The 23,811-nt window shown below is 34.7% G+C and overlaps 1 protein-coding gene across 8 annotated transcripts in view; it reads left to right on the plus strand.

Moving 5' to 3' along the window:
- Positions 1 to 23,811, plus strand: part of LOC149776422 (histone deacetylase 5-like) — a 348,169-nt gene that overhangs the window by 79,430 nt on the left and 244,928 nt on the right. For all 8 annotated transcript variants that reach the window (XM_089940838.1, XM_089940835.1, XM_089940842.1 and 5 more), the window contains one exon: positions 9,594 to 9,653. In XM_089940838.1, coding sequence (XP_089796964.1) covers positions 9,620 to 9,653 — 34 coding nt within the window. In that variant the 5' untranslated portion in view covers positions 9,594 to 9,619. The remainder of the gene's footprint in view (positions 1 to 9,593; positions 9,654 to 23,811) is intronic.

The raw sequence follows: 23,811 nt of genomic DNA on the forward strand, positions 1-23,811 counted from the left end.
TTCACTGCAGAGGCCAAAATAGCAGTTTGCATGTTACAGCAGGGTAAGTAACCTATGATCAGGTCTCTTGAGAATCACGTTTGTTTTCTTCTCATACTAAAATTTCAGTTTTTTCAGTTCCGATATGAAATCGATGTTAACCCTGTCCCTAATAGTCCATCTTGCGGTTAAGTAAATGAATGTTTAATTTAAAAATCTCTACCTCTACCAATCAGACGTTAGAAATCATTGCAGTATAGTGATTGAACAAGCGCCTGTCCCCATAAATCTAATTAATTGTTCTCTGGCCCCAAACTAATGTGCTTTTCATAGCTCGACAGAAATTAGCGCCCTCACAAGCAGTTTGTTGAATTTTATATGTTCTTATTGGTAAATTTCAGGAATGCATGTACACCATAAAATATATTTGCCTTCCTTGCTTGAGACAGTTAAACCAATTATTGCATAGAACAACTCCTAGCTTTTTTAAAATCTCATGTCAGATTACATAGAACAACTCCTAACTTTTTTAAAATCTCATGTCAGATTACATAGAACAACTCCTAGCTTTTTTTAAATCTCATGTCAGATTACATAGAACAACTCCTAGCTTTTTTAAAATCTCATGTCAGATTACATAGAACAACTCCTAGCTTTTTTAAAATCTCATGTCAGATTACATAGAACAACTCCTAGCTTTTTAAAATCTCATGTCAGATTACATGGAACAACTCCTAGCTTTTTTAAATCTCATGTCAGATTACATAGAACAACTCCTAACTCTTTTAAAATCTCATGTCAGATTACATAGAACAACTACTAGCTTTTAAAAATCTCATGTCATATTACATAGAACAACTCCTTGCTTTTTTAAATCTCATGTCAGATTACATAGAACAACTCCTAGCTTTTTTTAAATCTCATGTCAGATTACAAAGAAGAACTCCTAGCTTTTAAAAATCTCATGTCAGATTACATAGAACAACTAGCTTTTTTAAAATCTCATGTCAGATTACATAGAACAACTAGCTTTTTTAAAATCTCATGTCAGATTACATAGAACAACTCCTAGCTTTTTTAAAATCTCATGCCAGATTACATATAACAACTCCTAACTTTTTTAAAATCTCATGTCAGATTACATAGAACAACTCCTAGCTTTTTAAAAATCTCATGTCAGATTACATAGAACAACTCCTAGCTTTTTTTTTTAAATCTCATGTCAGATTACATAGAACAACTCCTAACTCTTTTAAAATCTCATATCAGATTACATAGAACAACTCCTAGTTTTTTTTAAATCTCATGTCAGATTACATAGAACAGTTCCTAGCTTTTTTAAAATCTCATGTCAGATTATATAGAACAACTCCTAGCTTTTTTAAAATCTCATGTCAGATTACATAGAACAACTCCTAGCTTTTTTTAAATCTCATGTCAGATTACATAGAACAGCTCCTAGCTTTTTTAAAATCTCATGTCAGATTACATAGAACAACTCCTAGCTTTTTTAAAATCTCATGTCAGATTACATAGAACAACTAGCTTTTTTAAAATCTCATGTCAGATTACATAGAACAACTCCTAGCTTTTAAAAATCTCATGTCAGATTACATAGAACAATTCCTAGCTTTTTTAAAATCTCATGTCAAATTACATAGAACAACTCCTAGCTTTTTTAAAATCTCATGTCAGATTACATAGAACAACTAGCTTTTTTAAAATCTCATGTCAGATTACATAGAACAACTTCTAGCTTTTTTAAATCTCATGTCAGATTACATAGAACAACTCCTAGCTTTTTTAAAATCTCATGTCAGATTACATAGAACAACTTCTAGCTTTTCTAAAATCTCATGTCAGATTACATAGAACAACTCCTAGCTGTTTTAAAATCTCATGTTAGGTTACATAGAACAACTCAGCTTTTTTAAATCTCATGTCAGATTACATAGAACAACTAACTTTTTTAAAATCTCATGTCAGATTACATAGAACAACTCCTAGCTTTTTTAAAATCTCATGTCAGATTACATAGAACAACTCCTAGCTTTTTAAAATCTCATGTCAGATTACATGGAACAACTCATAGCTTTTTTAAATCTCATGTCAGATTACATAGAACAACACCTAACTCTTTTAAAATCTCATGTCAGATTACATAGAACAACTACTAGCTTTTAAAAATCTCATGTCATATTACATAGAACAACTCCTTGCTTTTTTAAATCTCATGTCAGATTACATAGAACAACTCCTAGCTTTTTAAAATCTCATGTCAGATTACATAGAACAACTAGCTTTTTTAAAATCTCATGTCAGATTACATAGAACAACTAGCTTTTTTAAAATCTCATGTCAGATTACATAGAACAACTCCTAGCTTTTTTAAAATCTCATGCCAGATTACATATAACAACTCCTAACTTTTTTAAAATCTCATGTCAGATTACATAGAACAGCTCCTAGCTTTTTTAAAATCTCATGTCAGATTATATAGAACAACTCCTAGCTTTTTTTAAATCTCATGTCAGATTACATAGAACAGCTCCTAGCTTTTTTAAAATCTCATGTCAGATTACATAGAACAACTCCTTTTTTAAAATCTCATGTCAGATTACATAGAACAACTCCTAGCTTTTAAAAATCTCATGTCAGATTACATAGAACAATTCCTAGCTTTTTTAAACTCTCATGTCAGATTACATAGAACAACTCCTAGCTTTTTTAAAATCTCATGTCAGATTACATAGAACAACTAGCTTTTTTAAAATCTCATGTCAGATTACATAGAACAACTTCTAGCTTTTTTAAAATCTCATGTCAGATTACATAGAACAACTCTTAGCTTTTTTTAAATCTCATGTCAGATTACATAGAACAACTCCTAGCTTTTTTAAAATCTCATGTCAGATTACATAGAACAACTCCTAGCTTTTTTAAAATCTCATGTCAGATTACATAGAACAGCTCCTAGCTTTTTTTAAAATCTCATGTCAGATTACATAGAACAACTTCTAGCTTTTCTAAAATCTCATGTCAGATTACATAGAACAACTCCTAGCTTTTTTAAAATCTCATGTCAGATTACATAGAACAGCTCCTATCTTTTTTAAAATCTCATGTCAGATTACATAGAACAACTTCTAGCTTTTCTAAAATCTCATGTCAGATTTCATAGAACAACTCCTAGCTTTTTTTAAATCTCATGTTAGGTTACATAGAACAACTCGTAGCTTTTTTAAATCTCATGTCAGATTACATAGAACAACTCCTAACTTTTTTAAAATCTCATGTCAGATTACATAGAACAACTCCTAGCTTTTTTAAAATCTCATGTCAGATTACATAGAACAACTCCTAGCTTTTTAAAATCTCATGTCAGATTACATGGAACAACTCCTAGCTTTTTTAAATCTCATGTCAGATTACATAGAACAACTCTAACTCTTTTAAAATCTCATGTCAGATTACATAGAACAACTACTAGCTTTTAAAAATCTCATGTCATATTACATAGAACAACTCCTTGCTTTTTTAAATCTCATGTCAGATTACATAGAACAACTCCCAGCTTTTTAAAATCTCATGTCAGATTACATAGAACAACTAGCTTTTTTAAAATCTCATGTCAGATTACATAGAACAACTCCTAGCTTTTTTTAAATCTCATGTCAGATTACATAGAACAACTCCTAGCTTTTAAAAATCTCATGTCAGATTACATAGAACAACTAGCTTTTTTAAAATCTCATGTCAGATTACATAGAACAACTAGCTTTTTTAAAATCTCATGTCAGATTACATAGAACAACTCCTAGCTTTTTTAAAATCTCATGCCAGATTACATATAACAACTCCTAACTTTTTTAAAATCTCATGTCAGATTACATAGAACAACTCCTAGCTTTTTTAAAATCTCATGTCAGATTACATAGAACAACTCCTAGCTTTTTTTTTTAAATCTCATGTCAGATTACATAGAACAACTCCTAACTCTTTTAAAATCTCATATCAGATTACATAGAACAACTCCTAGTTTTTTTTAAATCTCATGTCAGATTACATAGAACAGCTCCTAGCTTTTTTAAATCTCATGTCAGATTATATAGAACAACTCCTAGCTTTTTTAAAATCTCATATCAGATTACATAGAACAACTCCTAGCTTTTTTTAAATCTCATGTCAGATTACATAGAACAGCTCCTAGCTTTTTTAAAATCTCATGTCAGATTACATAGAACAACTTCTAGCTTTTCTAAAATCTCATGTCAGATTACATAGAACAACTCCTAGCTTTTTTAAAATCTCATGTCAGATTACATAGAACAGCTCCTAGCTTTTTTAAAATCATGTCAGATTACATAGAACAACACCTAGCTTTTTTAAAATCTCATGTTAGGTTACATAGAACAACTCATAGCTTTTTTAAATCTCATGTCAGATTACATAGAACAACTCCTAACTTTTTTAAAATCTCATGTCAGATTACATAGAACAACTCCTAGCTTTTTTAAAATCTCATGTCAGCAAGAAAGTCTTCTGATACATTTTAGAACTATTCTCAGTTTCAGTAGATAGAATTATGGTAAGATCTTATGGTCCGAGAGTTTGGTTCATCATCAGTGGTCATCACAGTTTATTCGTACTTGTCTTGATCAAAATAAAACGGGGCCGTAAGTGCATGCATACAGCTGATTATCCTGCGTCTCTGCTGTGTATAAATTTCTAATATTATGAGGTTTTCTTTCAGCTTGAATATTTATTCATAACAATAAGCTCTATATTTTGGGATATAAGTTGTACAGTCAGCTTCTGTGCTGTAACATTGTCGCAACATGTTTAATCTGTTGTCATAGTAACCAAGGTTGGTTTGAAGTTTCAACTGATTGAAAATTTAGACCAAAATACTTCTTCTTTTAAAAACGTGAGATCATTTGAGCGTAGTAAAGAAAAATATGACATTCTGCACTTCTGAATCCAGTGTTTGATCCTCAATATAGGCATTGAAGTCCAGGACCATTCCAATATTGGTTTTCCTGTGTCATTCAGTTTCGTTCACTGGAAAACGTATAGCTGTAAGTAAACCTCTGATTGCTTACTTTGTCATTACATGTACTGTTGACGGGCATATATATATTTTCAGGTGAGGAATTTGAAGTTCAGGTTTACTGCAAAATGCTGTCATAAAATTTCACTCAAAAAATCCATTCCCTAGGGCAAAATTAAATTTGTAAACCAGTATTTACATTTTATGAAAATTTTCCATGTACATACATTTTGTATTTAGTGCACATTATTTACATGGTAACTAGAGACAGTTAGACACAGCATATCTGGGGGAGAGTGAACTGGGGATTTCTGAAAAAGAAATGTCTGGCCACAATAGCTTTGAAACTTTGCTCTAATTTGTGGTCATGTTTGTTTATTCTTTCCAGTAATTTTTTGTTTTAATCTTGTGTGAAAAAATCTCATTGAATAGAGATCCATTGCTCCACCCCCACCCCACCACATAAATAAAATGGTCCCTATCTAAATTAAAGTATGCTTTCGAGTTCTAGATTTACCCTATTTATTCTTATATAATGCATGTTCTATGGCAAACAGAACAGACTCGTAAATATGGTATTTGACCTATTTTTGACTGAAACTCTGAGCTCAGTTTCCACTATCAGCCATTTGGAACATCACTGTCAGGCCAGCCCTGTAAATATTTAAATTATTTTGCAAAATGTTGATAAAGAACTTGTACAATCAAACCTGTATTTAATTGTGGTAGTATTAGTTACTTGGAAATATTATTTTGATCGAGAGTATTTATTTTGTTTTGCATGTTCTCATAGGCAGAAAGTGCCCTCAAATCCTACATAGAGTCCCAAGCCCAGTCTGAACTAATTGATAACCATGTAGAATTCCTGATTTTGAAATTGACTAAGAAAACTTTATTTCCAATTGGTATCATATTTTCCACAACTGAATTTGCCAAAATAAATGTCTATTTCCGGTAATGTTGTGACAAAATAGGGCAGGAAAGGTTTTTGTACAATTTTCTTTTACTGTATTTAATATGAAAGCATGAAAAGATATTTAGATAAACTTGAGGGTTGCACCTTGATGGAGCCCAGGGGATATTCTCTCACTCAAAACTGCCAGGTACACCCACCCACCCCTGCAAATTTAACAAATCCCCAGATCTTCATCATTATAGGGAGACAGAGGTACATAAAATATCCTCCTGACAGCTCAACCAAAGTGTGGCTGTGACCCACCTGTAACAGTTTATTTGTGATAATTGGCTGAAATTAAAGTGACATTATAGTTAATATCGAATTATTAGGTCACAATCATTTTGGGATAGTTGATCTTAATTGCAGGGCATTTTTTAAAATTATGATTCATCAACATTTTGGTTGTCTTTTTACAGGTAGTAGGTACACTATATACACTGTGGGGTTTGGTAGGGTTGGGGAGGTGTGCTTCCAATATATTATTTAAATTACAATAGAAGTCCCATCCCGGCTCGATTTTGAAGGGAGTGAAATTAGTGATAGAAAAAGGTAAGGTCCCCAGTCAGCAATGCTGACAGTTAAATTAATGAGAACACAAAAGGTGAAATTCCCAAGAATAACAATTAAATACAATTCAAAATTCAAATGATAATAATTTCCCAATCTTCTTCCTCCCCAGTCAGCAATGCTGACAGTTAAATTAATGAGAACACAAAAGGTGAAATTCCGAAGAATAACAATTAAATACAATTCAAAATTCAAATGATAATAATTTCCCAATCTTGTTCCTCTTGACCAAGTGATAGCCAAATGCATCCTCTCATTTATAGTGTAAGATCGCTTTTCCACCTGTCCTTGTTTTCTACTCATTTGTATCTCTCCTATCCCTCCAATTTCTTCTCTCCTTCTGACTTCCATCCTAACTCCTTCTCCTAGACTGCTCCATCTCCAATTCCTCCTCCTTGACTCCTTTTCCTCCTTCTCCTTGACTTTGCTCTCTGACTAGCCTTCGATTCACAATCGACTTCTCCACTAGTCTCTATTCCGACTCTCCTAGAGACTCGGGGACTAAACCACACCGGAAGTCTGTCCCCATAAAGCTTCCTTTACAAAGCTTTGTCTTTCCTTAGAATTTCCTAAGTTTTCCTGCCAATTTGGTGAGATGTACAACGCCAATAAGGGTCCTTTGTTCTGGAACAAAGTTTTCAGTGTCCGCATGTGATTTTTGACACCCAACAAAGCTGGCTCTCATAACAATTACAAACAGGACCACTATAGCCATTGGGTCTAACATATATACATGGCTTCTAACCAATTCCTTTGTTCTTGACTTATGTAAACTTGGGCAGGCAACGTGACATACACTCTATCAATTATGTACACTATATACACTCTATCAATTATGTACACTATAACTATATACACTCTGTCAATTATGTACACTATATGCACTGTCAGTTATGTACACTGTATACACTCTATACAGCTGTATATATTATGTTGGATCCATATGGTACAATACTACAGCATTTAGCATTTTGGACATAAATTTAAATTTGCTTGGACATTGAAAAATCAAGCCTTATGCTCTTGTGAAGAAGAAAAAACCTTGAAAAATTAACTGTATTGAAAAAAACTTGGCTTAGCTTATTTGCTTGCAGAATGTTCTGTTTTGTTGTGATTTATATAGTCAGGTTATTAACTGCTTGAAAACAGGTACTAGTAATCCATTGTATTTAAAGCAGTTTGGTTTTGTCAATTAAACTGGCTTATCATGTAACCCTAAACTCTAGTATTTTATTCACTCAAAAGAAAGACAAACAGTTAAGGCACTTTGAGAAAATCCTACAGCCTTATTTGCCATCATACTTTACTGTATATGCTCGCTTAAAAGTCAAGTCAAACTACAAACAACAAAGATCCTGGTCTTCCATGGCATAATGTGCCTGCAGATCAGGGTCTATGCTGTTGTACTTGTTACTCTAACACACTCAGCACAGTCCCAGATCTGCTGGTGTATTATACAGTACTGGGTCTGTGCAGTCTTGTAAATGATTATAAATGATAAATTAAATATTAGCTTAAAAAAACAAGAGTTTCTTGGGTTTTCTCAGCTGTGTAAATTGAACTTGGTTGAGAAGTAGATATAAATTACGGATCATTTTCTGCATAGGCTTTTGTTTGTTTCTCTGGTACTAGCCCCAACACAAGGCAGAATGTACTATATTGTTGTTGTAGTGTTTAACGCCATATTTCATCACAAGATAGGATATACATGGTGGCTAGTATCATTGAGAAGGAAGAACCCGGAAAAACCCAGGAACATCCACCGACCCATGATAAGCTACTGGCAAGCTTTCTCACGTACCCACACTGGCTGAGCCCAAGACTTGAACCCATGCTGACAGAGGTGAGATGGCAGTGATCCATAACAGTGAGCGCTTTAGACCACTTGGCCACTTGGGGTCCCGTACTATACTGTGTTGTCTATTTGCAACAAATTTTCACAAAAAGCTATACATGTCCATCATCCACAGTTGGTATATGGCTTTCTGTTGAGATCAGGAAGAACCCTATCAGTTTCCAGTTAAAAATGTCAAAGATGAAGATAGATGGATTGAGGCCTGTTGATTCTGGTGTCCAAAGTTGAGAGGTTAAGGTCACTGAGACTGTAAGAAGGAAAATGATAACTTTCACTTCCAGACTGTTTACTCTGATCAAGGTTTTGGAGGGCTTACACTTTGTTCATGGAAGAGGCCTTTAGATTTTGGGATCAAAAGGTCAAAGGTCAGGATCATTGTTCTCAAAGGGAAACAAGTTTTGCAGAAGATGTTCTTGTTTTAGAGAAATTTCTTTGACCAGTCTCTGTGAATGGCTTAGCTTGAATTTAGAATAATTCTCTCTAGACTGCTTTATTTATAACAATTCTGGAAAATATCATTTTATGGCACCTGTTTGAAATTAAATACAATTTGCTCCTGGTTTGTTCCTGATTGGGAACAAAACTACTGAGTCGTGACTATACATGGTGGCCAGTATCAATGGTGGAGGAAGTAATATTTGATGTGCATCTAATAAGTGATAACAGAATATAAAAGTGTGTGAGATATTAATAGGAAATTCATGTGGCATAGTATGTATATACTACAGTGTATCCCCTAGGGGTGAAAGACTGAGAGTCAAATATCTGTTGGTCTCAGAATTGGGGGACAGTCTGTAAAAAAACAAACTGGGGATCGAATTAAATTTTGGAGGCCACTGAAGCACAAATGAGGGTAAAGTGAAACACTGATACTAACTTATACGACAAGACCAACTGCAAACTGCACAGACGTCCAGATTTGCTGTCGCATAAGATCAGAGTCTGTGCAGGTTGTTAGCAATTGGCAGGAAAAAAACAGCATAGACCCTAATCTGCAGGTGCAATATGCTATGAAAGATCAGGATCTTTGTTTGTAGTTTGACTTGACTTATAAGTGAGTATAAAAGGTACTTAGAATACTCTTTCAAAAAAATGTTGTACTTTAAAGTGTTACATTAGAATGAGTGAAGTGTACAAGTAATGTTTTATGTGCATCTAATTAGTATAATATTTTTCTTTTGTAGATCCCCTTTGCCCCCATGACCCAAGCATGGAAATAAACAACCATTACCTGAATCGAAAGGGTGAGTTTTTATATATATTTACTGTAATAGTATTTCTGCATAATACAATTTTATTTTCATTAGTTTTCCTTCTGTAAAATTCACAGATGACCTGCAAGGAAAGAACCTGTTGATTATAAAGTTTGATCAGAGGTTGAAGTTTTTGATAGTCATTAGTCTCAACTATCCAGAATTCACCCAAGTGCCACTAGTGTGTACATACATACAGGACTATTAAACACGAGATAAGCGTATATTTACTATTTCTGGTACTCATGTTGCATGATTATATTTTGTAGAATTTTCAATATTTAGACCTAATTCTGATATTGAAATCATACTGCATAGTAATGGGGACATCACTCGAAATACTGACACACTTACATGATATGTACCATAGTTCATTTGTATGGGCACTTTTTAACAGCCATATGAAATTGGAATTGCAATAAAATTTTCGTACCTCAAAATCACTAAAATATTCTACACAATTCAAATGACAGACATGATTCCACTGCATATTATTCTTGTCTATTTTTTACCATGGAGAAACATAAATTAACTTGAACCAAATATTTGAGCCCATAGGCCTTTTTTCACTTTGCATTATTATACATTTACTGTAATTAAATAATCAGTATTGCACTTATGATTCCAAGGCAGGGGACACTGTCTTCCTTTCTCCAAATGCAGGAATAATGGTACTCTAGCGGGATAATAGAAAATGGTAGATTGTATTTGATTTAATACTGTAAGTTAAATGATCTTGTTTGCTTTATCAATTTTGCCAACATAACTTTGATGCGTGCACTGCACTGTCATCTGTACCTAGACACTGACATGTTGTTGTTGTTGATATTAACGCCATTTTTCAGCACACGATAGGCTTTTAATGGCGGCCAGTATTAATGGTGGAGGAAGAACCCGGGAAAACCCCGGAATGAACCACCGACCCACGAGAAGCTACTGGCTTGCTCTCTCATATACCCACATTAACCGAATCCGAGACTTGAACCCATGCAGACAGAGGTGAGATGGCAGTGATCCGTAACAGAGAGCGCTTTATACCACTTGGCCACTCCGGGCCCTTGGACACTGACACTGACATTATCATGATAAATGTTTTATTGGTACTAGAGTAACCCATACTAATGCTGAAATGTTTGAATATCATTTTCACTGAAATGACCTGCACAATGGAATATTTCATTCTGAATCTTTCATTTAGCTTTAGTGATTAGGCCAAATAAAATGTGCATTTCCTATTGAGCTCCAGGGGCCTAGTGGTTAGAGCGTCCGCCTTGGATGCTGGAGGTTTTGGAATCGGTCCCCGGCCAAGTCATACCAAAGACTTACGAAAATGGTACGAACAGCTGCCTCGCTTGTCGCTCAACATTAAGAGATTAGTGTTAGGACTGGTCAGCCTGGTGTCAGGATACTGTGACTGGGTGGGACATTATGCTAAATGTCTGTAGCATGATGCCCCCATGCTAGGCATCACTATAAACTGTCAGACTGTAGACATTGTAGAGATATGACTGAAAATTTTTTAAGGCTATGTTAAAAATCCAAATCACACACACACACACACACACACACTCACACACTTTCCTATTGCACTGGTTTTAAAATTAGGGTAGGTAGGTAGGGATTGTTTTTTGTGCCTTATGTACTATCATTTATTATAACAATCCCCATTTGTTTCAGACAGAATCTTTTTAAATTAATAATACATTGATTAAACGACAAACTGTGTAGGGGCCTACAGGTGGGCAAGTGGTCTTAAGCACATGCTTTTACTGACCACTGAAATATCATCTCAGTCCAGTTGGGTTCAAGTCTCAGTCTCATTATATAATAGCATTTGAGAAAGCTTTCCAGTTTTTTCTGTGGGTTTGTGGTTCTTCTTGGGTTTTCCCAGGTTCTTGCTGCCTTGTAGGGCCAATCATGTACTGAAAAATGGCATTAAGCCCACAACAACAACAACAACAACAACAACAAACTATCTGCATAAATTGGGTCCCATTTGTCATTAATTTGACTTTAAAATATAGAAAATCTTTATCGCCAAAAGTGTGCCTTCCACCTAGAAAATGCATTATGCTAGTGGATGTCAAATATATTACATAACAGCTGAGTGGACTAGAACATACCTTGAATGTTTTGATTGTCAAATATGTTGTTTTAAAATGTGTAATAGTTGCTATCACAGGCTTTATCACCTTTAGCAAATTTGGTGTGGACATTTCTGACTTTGGCCACTGCTAGCATAAACTTAGACAAAGATGGATCTGTACTAAGAAAGTAGTGCCTTTTTTTCTGATGACAGAATGTGCACAGGGAGCACCCAGGGATTAAGATTTGGGGAACCAAAATATTGTGTGTAACTTGTGATCCTGTATGCAATGTACAAAACTGGCTAATTACAGATTATCCATTTGTTTCAAAGACTTGCTGTATGTACTTGAATACAATTGCAGATCAAGGTCTATGATGTTTGCAGATGGACTGCATAGACCTTGATATGCCATTACACAATTGGTCAGCATATGTGCAGACTTATTTACATGTACATTCAGTAATTAGCAACTGTTCCATGACATATCATGGGGATCAGTAATTCTGACCTACTAATTCATAGAAGGATTGCTTTATCCATCTTGCTGAACTTTCCACAGTAAGGTATTGCTCTGTCAGCAAATCTTGAACTTGAGCTTCTTTCCAAAATAATGCATGACCTTGTTTAACACATTAAGTCCTGGAGGTTTTTGTCGTTTTTGCCTGAAATTCGAGGAGAAAACTCATTTTGAAAGCTGGTTCTGAATACATCCTAATACATCAACTTCCAGGTGATTTTCCAATAACCTAATGCCCAGTTGTGCTAGAAACATCGTTTTTCATTGGCTATTTGCCTCGTGCATGAGCAGAAGGGTGCAAGTTGGAGTTCTTTTTTTTTCCTTTCTTTTTTTGCTTAACGGACCCATTATTTTTGTATCGAGACCACTCTTTATTCCAAATGCCCATCTTATCCTACTTTTTGTGAAGGTTTGTCTGTCTGTTTGCAGTTCATACTGGTTTGCCTTAGTTCTGAGACCAAAAAGTCTAAAATCCGAACACAAAATCGGATTCTGACCACGGGCGAACTTTGAGTGAGGAAAAAATCAGGTCCAAAAAATGAGGTTTCTCCCTCTGTATTTTGTAGTGCAACTAGAACTTAAAGATTATTTGGTACCATTGTACAGCTACATCAGTCTACATTTCTATAATACCACCACTTTAGTGTATCATACATGACCTTGATGCTACAGAGCTCGGCAGTAGGCTACTACCTCCTGCCACGTAAACTCGTCACCAGGGTTTAATGTATTGAAAACTTTTCATGGAGGATCATTGAAGTGATCATATTTAGTCTTGAGACTGTAAAAGCCAGGTATATGTAAGCTTATTGTATTACATTTCATCTATCATGCAGCATATCATCTTCCATCTACATTTTGCTTGTTTGCACTCATGGAGTCAACATTTCTGATCCAATTTTAGTCTTGGCATGTGGTCTTGTATCATCAAAATATTGGTCAAGTGCATCTAATTGGCTACCTTGTTACCACACAGGAGGACATATTTCTAATCCAATTTTGATCAAACTTGGAATACTTGCTTTTCACATTAAGATGTCAGATAAGTTTGATAGTGAATAAGATTACTGTGTACTAATAAGGTGATATTTCTGACCCACACTTTGAATACAAGTGTAAACTTATATTTTCAAGATCTTGTTTTTGAGCAAGCTACATGCATATAAATTGAGGTGATCTTGTATCTGATTGGCTGAGCTTGTTTCCACTCTGGAGGCCGTATTTCTGATTCAGATTTGATAAAACCTGGCATATACTAGAATGCTGATATCATGGCATATATTAGTATGCTGATATGGCATATACTAGTATGATGGTTGTTGTTGTGTGGTTTAACGCCATTTTTCAGCACACGATAGGCTATGCATGGCGGCCAGTATTAATGGTGGAGGAAGAACCCGGGAAAATCTGGAAAGAACCACCGACCCACGAGAAGCTACTGGCAGGCTTTCTCACATACCCACACTGGCTGAATCCAAGACTTGAACCAGCGCAGACAGAGGTGAGATGGGAGTGAACCATAATGGCGAGCGCTTTAGACCACTCAGCCACTTGGGGCCCCTCTAGTATAATGATATCAAGGCATATACTAGTATGATGATATCATGGCATATACTAGTATGACGATATGGCATATACTAGTATGATGATATCATGGCATATACTAGTATGATGATATGGCATATACTAGTATGATGATATCCAAATCTTACACAAGTTTGATAGTGAGTTGCACAGATAATAGTGATATGATTTTGCATCTGTTTGGCTAAACTTGTCTGTGTGAAAGCCATTGATCAAACATGAAGACTGGGCTTGCATCATAAAGGTATTGAGTGGGTTCAGGAACAAGTGAGATCAGTGCATAATTAATGGGGTGATCCTGTATGTAGTTGGCTAGCCATGTTACGACTCTCTATGGCATATTTCTGATCTGATTTTGATCAGACATGGAATATATCAGTGTTTCCCTTTACCCTCATTTGTGCTTCAGAGACCACCAAACATTTTATTTGACCCACAGTTTTGAAACCAAAACTTGTGTTTTATTCATTTCGACACCCAATTTTGACACCAAGGAGAATTTTTTACTCTCAGTCTTGCACCCCTAGGGGATACACTGTATATACAAACTAGTATATCACTAAGACCTCGGGTGAGTGTGATAAACAGCAGGATCAGTGCAAATTATTGAGGTGATCATGTATCAAATTGTCTGAGCTTGTTATGACTCTTCAAGCCATATTTTGATCCAAATGTTTAACCCAACTTAGAATGTTTACTTATATCATCAAGATCTTAGACAATTTTTATAATGAGTGAGATGATAGTTCATGATGTACTGGGCTTCTTACCACTAGTGAAGCCATAATTTTGATCCTGATGTGATCAGAATTAGAATATGAGTTTATACTGTAATATCCTTTAGATCCACCCATTCATTGACTTTGCATGTGATTAACTGAGAGCTCGAGTTACCACTCTTTAAACTATGTACATATTTTTGATCAAAAACCTCAAGGATAGGCTTATATGATCAAGATCTCAGATGAGTTCAGTAATGCATGGGAATTGCGCACATAATAACGAGTGATCAGGCATGTGATTGGTCGAGTTGCTTTCACTATATTCCCCATCCAGTTTAGATCATACTTGGCCAGTAGGCTTAAATTATGAAGACCTTGAGTAAGTACAGTTATGAGCAGGATCCATGCATTATAATGAGGTGATTTTGCATCTGATTGGCTGAACTTTAATGAGTCTATATCCTGATAACAACTTTATCAAAGAGCTGATGTTGCATATGATTGGCTGAGCTTCTTTCCTCTTGAGAGATTGTATTCCTGACAGTTTTAATCTGACTTGGTAAATAGGCTGATATGTTCAGTTTGTTGAAAGATTTTTATTGGCGGTGAGACCTATGCCTGTTTAAGAGGTTATCTTGCATCAAATATGGAGATTTTTTATTACCCTAAGTGACTATTTTTGACACCATCTTGATCAAGCTTGATTAAGTGGCTCACATGATCAAGATCTTCATTGAATATAATTATGAGTGAACTTCATCCATATTAATGATGGAACCTTGCATCTGGTTGACTGAGCTTGTCAACAATCTGGCAACTATATTTCCAATCGTATTTGTTTCAACTTGTTATATTGTCTTATATTATTAACATGTTGGATGAGTTTCAGTGCATGTAAGATCTGTACATATTCATGAGGTTTTCTTTCATCTAACTCGCTAAACATGTGACCAATCTGGATACAGGATTCCAGTTGGAGTTTGCTTCATCTTGATAATTAAAGCTTCAAATTTGGATTTTCTTACACAGGATCACCATGTTACAGTTTTACTGATCCTGCCTAAATTTTCCTCTTTTTTGAGAAAAGTGAAGGCAGTTCAGTTTTGAATTCAGCTATTATTTATTAACATCAACTTGAAACAATAACAAGAGCATCGGACAAGACTTGTTGAAAGTTCATGTTCATTTGATTGATCTATTTCATACTCATATGGAGATCCATAAGGCCTTGTCTCTCACTTCTGTTTCTTGGTCAAGCAGCATGCCATAGCTTGATGACATCTCTTGGGTCTGGTGAGTTAATAAGTGCCATTATTACTGTGATTTAAGGGACAATTCATGAAAGTTTTTACACCCGTAAATGAAGTGCAGTGCATACTTTTGTATTTCTCTTAATACTCAGTACAAAAAGTGGACAACATCACATTGTTTCCTGTGCCACACTTCAACCATTTGTATCCATTTGTTCCATCATTTCTGGTGCTTTCTTCTCTTAATTATTTGTACGATCACACTTCATTTGCATGTAATTTTTTACCTTTCCATGGCAGCTGTGCAGCTTAAAATTTAAGCACCGTTTTTCAATCTTACCTTTAATTGGCACCATATGGCTACAGTGTACATACTCGCTTTCTGATTTTTGACACTCACTGAATTTAATATTTATCAACAATTATATAAATATTAAAACATATTATTCTGTATAATAATAAATTATTTGTTCAGGATGTCAACATGACCTTTTCCGAATGGCCATATGGGTACCCTACATCATTTTTTCTTATCAGTATTAAAATCAGTGTCAGGAACCGTATGCACAAAGACTGTTTTAACAATAATCACCCTAATTTACTTGATGCCTGGGATAACACGTGTTCATTTCCAAGTGCAGAGTGTAGGTAGGTAGTCAGTTAACACAGATCAATTAACCATGAAAGGGAATGGTGTCTCGTATTTTATTTTATGCATCCAACACAATATCTGCTATGACAGTGACTTGTAGTTTTTACTGCTCCAATGGGTTAGGTACAGCATGGTTTTTAGTGATTCATCAGCAAAATAACTGACATGGGGTTAGCAGACTAGCATTAGTTTCAAACCCTTCTTACATCTGATTGACTAAACTTTATAGATTTGGAGACTATATTTCTCAACTAGTTTCTTTCCGTCATGCTTTGTGAAAGGATTTATCAAGATCTTGGATGACTTCAGTTATGACCAAGATACTATGCATATTAGATATACTTTTATCTTTATCTTTTTTCTCAGAATGTGGTCAAATAAAGTCAAGTCATCAATATATGAAGTTTGGGAGATTGCGTAATCTTGCTTACCAAGATCATCAAATGTTATCTTAACAAGTTTGCATAATCAGGCCAACTTTAGCCTCTTGTTAAATTTAGCATGACACCTTGTTAGCAGGACCCTTCAGTAACATGACACCCTATTATCAGTTACTACTTTGTTAAAACTGCATTTTATGAGATCCTTTGCCGTAACTTTGTGTTGACACATATTAGGGCATATGAAGTTGGAGCATCTTGCGACACAGTTATGTTCATTTTTATCTCTACTGGTCATAGACCAGACATTATAAGCCTCCAGAATGGCCAGTTGCTGGATATATCAGGCTTTTTAAGATTAAACCACTGTCTATAATCTCAGTAGTAATCTGAAATACAGTTTCTAATGTGGAATGAGTGTGTAGGTGTGTAGGCGGAGACTAAGGAAAAAAAGAGGAAAAAAAACCCCAACAAATTAATCATAGTGAACAAACAGGACATTTTTCCAAAATGTGAACTAATTGTTGAGTGTAAATTTTCATTCATCAATAAATGCATTAAGCTTGTAGGTTCCTGTGACCTGATAGCATCTATCAGAGATTTGTGACAGGGTCGATTTCCTGTTTCAGTGCTGAGAATGATACATTGTGGGATAGGTAGCTCAGCAGGGGGTAGCAAAAAAATCTTGCAAGCAACAGCAATTAAATGTGATAGATAGGTTACCCACTAATTTATTGATTAGTTGAAGTGCTGTAAATTGGGAAAATGATGATCACAAACAAGCTGCTAAGCTAATTCCAGCCCTGTCATTGATTTAAAAAACCAGGTAGACCACCTGGATGTTGTTGATTTTTATTATGGGGGACTGGGTCAGCTAAAAATAACTTGATGAAAGGAAGATTGTGACTATTTCCGAGGTTTGTATGGTATCACGGTTTCCTTGATGAAAGGAAGATTGTGACTATTTCCTAGGTTTGTATGCTATCACGGTACCAAATGTTTTTCCATAGACCTCAATGCTAATGTTTTGTGAAATAAATATACTTTCTGTCCTACCTCAGCATGCATGTCACACACTGTCATAGAGAACAATGTTAGATTGTCAATTTTACAAAGACAAAACCAGATACTCCATTGCATTTAAAAGAGATAGCTCTGCTGGAACTAGACAGTGGTAGGAGTTATCTAGTAACAACAATCATATTTACAGCCATGTGTACCACATTTTAGAAAAATCATAAAAAATACAAAATATGATCTAGATATGAATTAACATAATCTCACATGTTGCCAAGAGGTTTAACTTTTTTTGAAAGCCTAACAGAAAGTACAGTTCTTACATAATGCACCAATCACAGCTAGTGTTGTTCTTTATTTCTGAATACAATGTTCCTACCCCTGAAGCTCCTCCCTCCTGGGTTGGTACATTTGGTACCATTATAATGTATCAATGTATGCATTGCTGTTATTGAATTGCCTGTCATGAAGAGCTTATTAGGCTGTTATCTCCCATAGTCTTCAGTATACAGATTACAAAATTTGCAAAAAATGTTTTGATTTAATTTAGAGATTCTTTACAAAATGGGCAATGGCATAATGACAAATCGACTTGATTCCTTCATAATTGTAAATCAAAAATTAATTATATATTATACCTGTGAATGAAACTTAACTTATATTACTTGAATGTGACTGAAATGTGAGAAATTCACCTGTCCATTTGAAAGAAGGAGAAATGTTCTCAGCATGGATGTGATAAAAAAATAAATATCACTGATGATTTTACACATTTAGTTGCTTTTTCTGCAAAATATTTTCAAAATAAATGTGACTCTCGCAATCACATGTCTAAAAGTTAACTGGAAAGGATGTCTCTCACTTGGTCTTGAAATTGGATCGTCCAGGACTTGGCTTAAAAGTCTATTATTTTTTTTTACCTTTCAAGTTAGAAATAGTATGAAATAAACATGACATCTTGTTCAAAGTCAAATGGTTTAACAAAACTTTTACAGTTGATATTTTCTTCCAAAATATCTTTACATATTTTCTACAAATATGGTTTCCCCCTACCTTCCAGGTCATGGCACTGCCACATAAGAAGCTGTTACCTGTTCCTAATAGGTTTCTTCTTGCAGAATAAATACATGTATATAGAACAACCTTATTTAGAATAAGATAATATATTCATTATTTGTCAAAGAAAACATTGAAGCATTATCATGAAAGTATTCCCAATTGGCAAGCTGTGATACAGTGCAACCTATTTTAGGCCAAGTGATCTAAAGCACTCATCATTACCAATCACCGCCATCCCGCTCGTGTCCATGTGAGTCCGTGTCTTGGTCAGTATAAATATGTGAGAAAGTTTGTCAGTAGCTTCCCGTGGGTTATGATTCTTCTCACGGTTTTCTCAGGTTCTTCCTCCACCAGTTATACTGGCCGCCATATATAGTCTATATTGTGCTGAGCGATGTCATTAAAACCCAAAACAACATTTTACCTACTGAGACCATTTCTGGTCCAGAGGCATCGATACACAATCCTGGCTGTAAAGATGTTGATTGTCTTGACAGAATTTGGGGAAAATTGATAATTTTCATTGGTACATGAATTATCAAGAGAGAAACAATTATTTGTTTATATCAGGATAGTAATTGGGTATGTTGTTTGAAATTGGATGTGATATATGTGTGAATACATATGGCAATCACATCAGTCTGGCACCAGTAAACAACGTTTCATAGCAAAGCCAGATTCAGCTGGTTTGTCATTTACAATTTATATATATATATGTGTGTGTGTGTGTGTGTGAGAGAGAGAGAGAGAGAAAAAAAAGGGGGGGGGGGCAAAAGCATTATCCAGTTTAACCCACAGAAAGATGCATGCCTCAATCTGATTAAAATCAGATCTCCACTGTCCTGTGTGGGCATTGTGAACAGGTGACCTTTTAGTTAAGGTGACCATTCTGACATGTTTCACTAGATACACAAAATAAAAGGTATGATGGAATATGTACTCTCAAAGGAATGATGCAACTGACACTGGCAGTAGTTGGTGTTCAAGCTGTAAATTTGTTTCAGTGGAACATATTTTAATAATTGTTGCTGGTGATAACGTCAGTTAATTTTGTGGGTTGTGTCAGTCGTGTGTGGATTCTTGCAGATATTATTTTCTTACTGGTGCCCATAAGTACAGCTTTCTTAGTAATTCAGCTATTTGTTGCTGAATATTGTAGAAATTTGCACAACTTTCTACATGCTGCATCACTTTCCTTTATAAAACTAGAATAGGTGTTAATTTGTCTTCAGACATTCACAGGTTGTGATTTTCAAATGAGAACTTTGAAAGAAAAACATAGTATATGAAAAGATACCAAATTTGTGGTATTTCTTTTCTTTTTCTCTCTTTTCCTGTGTTTCTCACTACATTATAATGTATGAATAAATTCCTTATAATCAATTATTGCATGGGTGATGTTAAGATTAGTGTTATTTATTTTTCATTAATGTGTTTATGATGTGTTTTCTATGTGAATTACCACTTTAGTGTAAATATGGACTCTTTCATTACTCCCTTTATGTAATTAATGTTGCTGATCTTGACAATGTGAAAGTACAGTACACGTGCACTGTATCTTCTAACTGGTGAAGTATGGTTTCTATGCTTCACTTCCTATGATATACAGTAATTAAGCATTTTAAAGTGTCTCGTAATGAATGGTAAATTTCAGTGGTCCGTAATAGATTATGATGTTAGCAATACTCAACATTGGGATTGCTCACGCTAAAATATGCCATTTAAAATGCCATCTCTTGCATGTGGGTGTGTGGAATGAAATTACTTCAAAATCCGATGATGAAGGTTACATCAATTCATGTTTAATTTAGAGCTTTGATTAGGCACTCTAAAAGTTTATTTTATTTAAATGCACTACAGCATGAAAAATGTTAACAATATAGAGGAAGATTATAAAATGGAATGGCAATGTTAATTTTTGTGTGCACATTTTCAACATTCTGTCATAGGACTGTTCCATACATAATTTTATTTAGCATTGTTTATTATTAACCATCATTCTTGTTTGAAATAAATTGATTTGAGGTTGTGTATTTATTTTCAAAGGTAATGGCAAGAACATGTAGACAGACAAGAAACTTTGGAATGAGCTTCATTATGTAAATTAAACATGTGGTAATGACTTATGTGTATTTAGTAACTGGAAAGAATGTGCCTCCATTCTTCAGTGGTCAAGTAGTTTCTGTAGCTGGAGCGACAAAATATAATTCATAATCCAGCACCGTAGATTGGCAAATTTATTTCTCTCGGAAAACCCGCAAATATGCACCAAGTAGCATACAGCTCTTTATAATAATGTCTTGGGATGTAACAGGAATGCTCTTGATTCAACCCATTTTCTGTGTTGCCATTTTTAATTCTGAAAGACATTTTGTATTATAATACAGAAGTTGCCGTAGGTAATTATTGAAACAGGAGGCCCAACAGGACCTGATATTGCTCACCTGTCTACATAATTGAATGGACACTACTACCTCCCATCATTTATGTCATGTTCACTTTTCTAATGACCTGTGATTTTCAAGTGTTTATAATTAACAAGAAACTTGTTGATCCAACTATTGACTTGATTTAATCTCAGGAGACCAGGATTCCATAACTGTAACTCTGTGCAGAACTTCAAAATAAGTGCACTCACTATCTTGCTGTTTCAGAAATATGATAAGGCATGCGATCAATGATGAATATTTGTTACTGTCTTTTAACGCATACTGTATGTATTTGCTTATACGTTGAGTCAGACTACAAACAACAAAGATCTTGATCTGCCATAGCATAGATCATGGTATATTCTGTTTGTTCTAATGATTACTCCTAATAAACTGTACAGACCTACCTGTGCATTATGCAACACATGAAAAATCCCAAAGGATCTCTGCCCATGGATGCATACATGTCTGGTGTATTGTTTTTGTTTCCATGGATTTTAACAGCACTTTACATACATTGGCTATATCATGGAGAGGAAATGGGCACTAAGTGCCTCTGGTAAGGATAGACTGATACAGGCATTACACAGGTGGGCCTGGGTGGGTTATACACATAGCCCTTATATTGTGAGTCAAAGGCCCATGCATTGTTTACAAGGCTGTGTAATTTACCTTAAAGTACAGTTTCCACAAAACTTAAACAGTACTGTAATTTTGTCAAAATTTAGAGTTTGAAAGGATACATATAAATATGTTGTTTTTCTATTTTTAAAAAATGCTTTCATAAAATCTTTTTGTTCTTTGAAGGACTACCATCATTTTTATTGATTAATACTAATATCTAACTCATTAAATATTTTTATTTTCTTTTGGTTTATTTTTGGAAAAATTTGTTGCAAAAGTTTTATTTTATGTGACAGTGATTGTATAAACTAAGTTGAGATGGGCATGTTTCAGTTTTTTTGTGCCAAATTCAGCTCCATTCAGACATTCTTTCTCACTGAATGGAATATTTTAAATGGCATCTTGTCTACTTACCTGCTAACGAATTTAATTTATTTGATGACTGCTCCAGTGGCCTATTGGTTAATGAGTCTGCCTCGGATGTGGGAGGCTGTGGGTTTGAATTCCGGCCTAGTCATACCAAAGACTTATAAAAATAGTACTAACAGCTGCTTTGCCAGCGGTCAGCATTAAGAGGTTAGTGTTTGGACTGGTCAGCCTGGTGTCAGGATACTGTAACTAGATGGGACATCATGCTACATGTCTGCGGCATGATGCCCCAGTGCAAGTCATCACTATAACTGTCACACTGCAGACATTGCAGCAATATGACAGAAAAATTGTTAATGCTATTAAAGCTACATTAAAAATCCAAATCAAACACACAAAAATTTATTTGACATTTTATTGTGTGCTGATACGAAGTGACCACTTATGGTCATTCGTGTATTAATCATTGCTACTTATTCAGTAGATTGTTCTTATGGATATATCACTTAATTTATATCTGTCTGAAGTGGAACCATTTTTTGTGTGTGCAGGTACATAAAATACAGTATAACAGAAACAGTAAACATAGGACATTTCCGCAAGACATCTTAAAACCGCTGTACTTAAAATGGCCAACATGTCTGCATAAAATACAGAGAAAAGTTGCTTGTTCTGAGTGAATAGCGTATTCTTCTTGTGAGTGAAAAACTCTGGAATGAAATACAAACATAAACTCAGAACAAATGAATATCCTCAATTGAATTAAAATTTAAGAACAAAATCTGGGGGCATGTATCGTATTGTAACTCTTTATATTGTGCAGCTAAATTTATGAACCCATAAAAACCACCATGGAACACCTGACTGCTGCTATTATTATGCAACTTGGAAAAGGGATATTTATGAGACTGTTGAAAGTATTGACTCTTGAAATTATTGTCCATTTCAGCAGTTGTATATAAGACTGGATATGTCATAAAACAGTATTTACAACAAAGTATGACAAACTGTTTAGTATGACAAACTGTTTAGTATGACAAACTGTTTAAACCTAGACCTGCAATCACAAAATGTACCAGTATATGTTTGGTATCTATGGTGTTCATTCCATTTTATTGATTTAAGGATGATCATTGAGCATAAGTTTCGGAACAATTAAAATTCACAAAAATGTTACAGGTTACTTGCAAGGTGTTTAAAAAAAAAATCCCAATCATTTGTCTTTAACCAGCTTTTTGTCCTAATTTTTTTAATGTTTAATTTTTACTTGTGTTCCAGTGTCTAATATCCGAAAAGCTAAGGGCAGTAAATGTAATTATGTGGGTGTGACTAATATTAGGCACTAGAATATATATTGTGGTGTAAATATAAATGTGTCTATTATGTGTGAGGTGGTATATACATGCAGTTTGTTTTCACTAACCTGTTCAGGAGAAGTGACCTAATTTTATGGCCTA

The sequence above is a fragment of the Sinohyriopsis cumingii genome, chromosome 18 (assembly GCF_028554795.1).
Source record: "Sinohyriopsis cumingii isolate HCF-2022 chromosome 18, ASM2855479v2, whole genome shotgun sequence".
Taxonomy (NCBI): Eukaryota; Metazoa; Mollusca; class Bivalvia; order Unionida; family Unionidae; genus Sinohyriopsis; species Sinohyriopsis cumingii.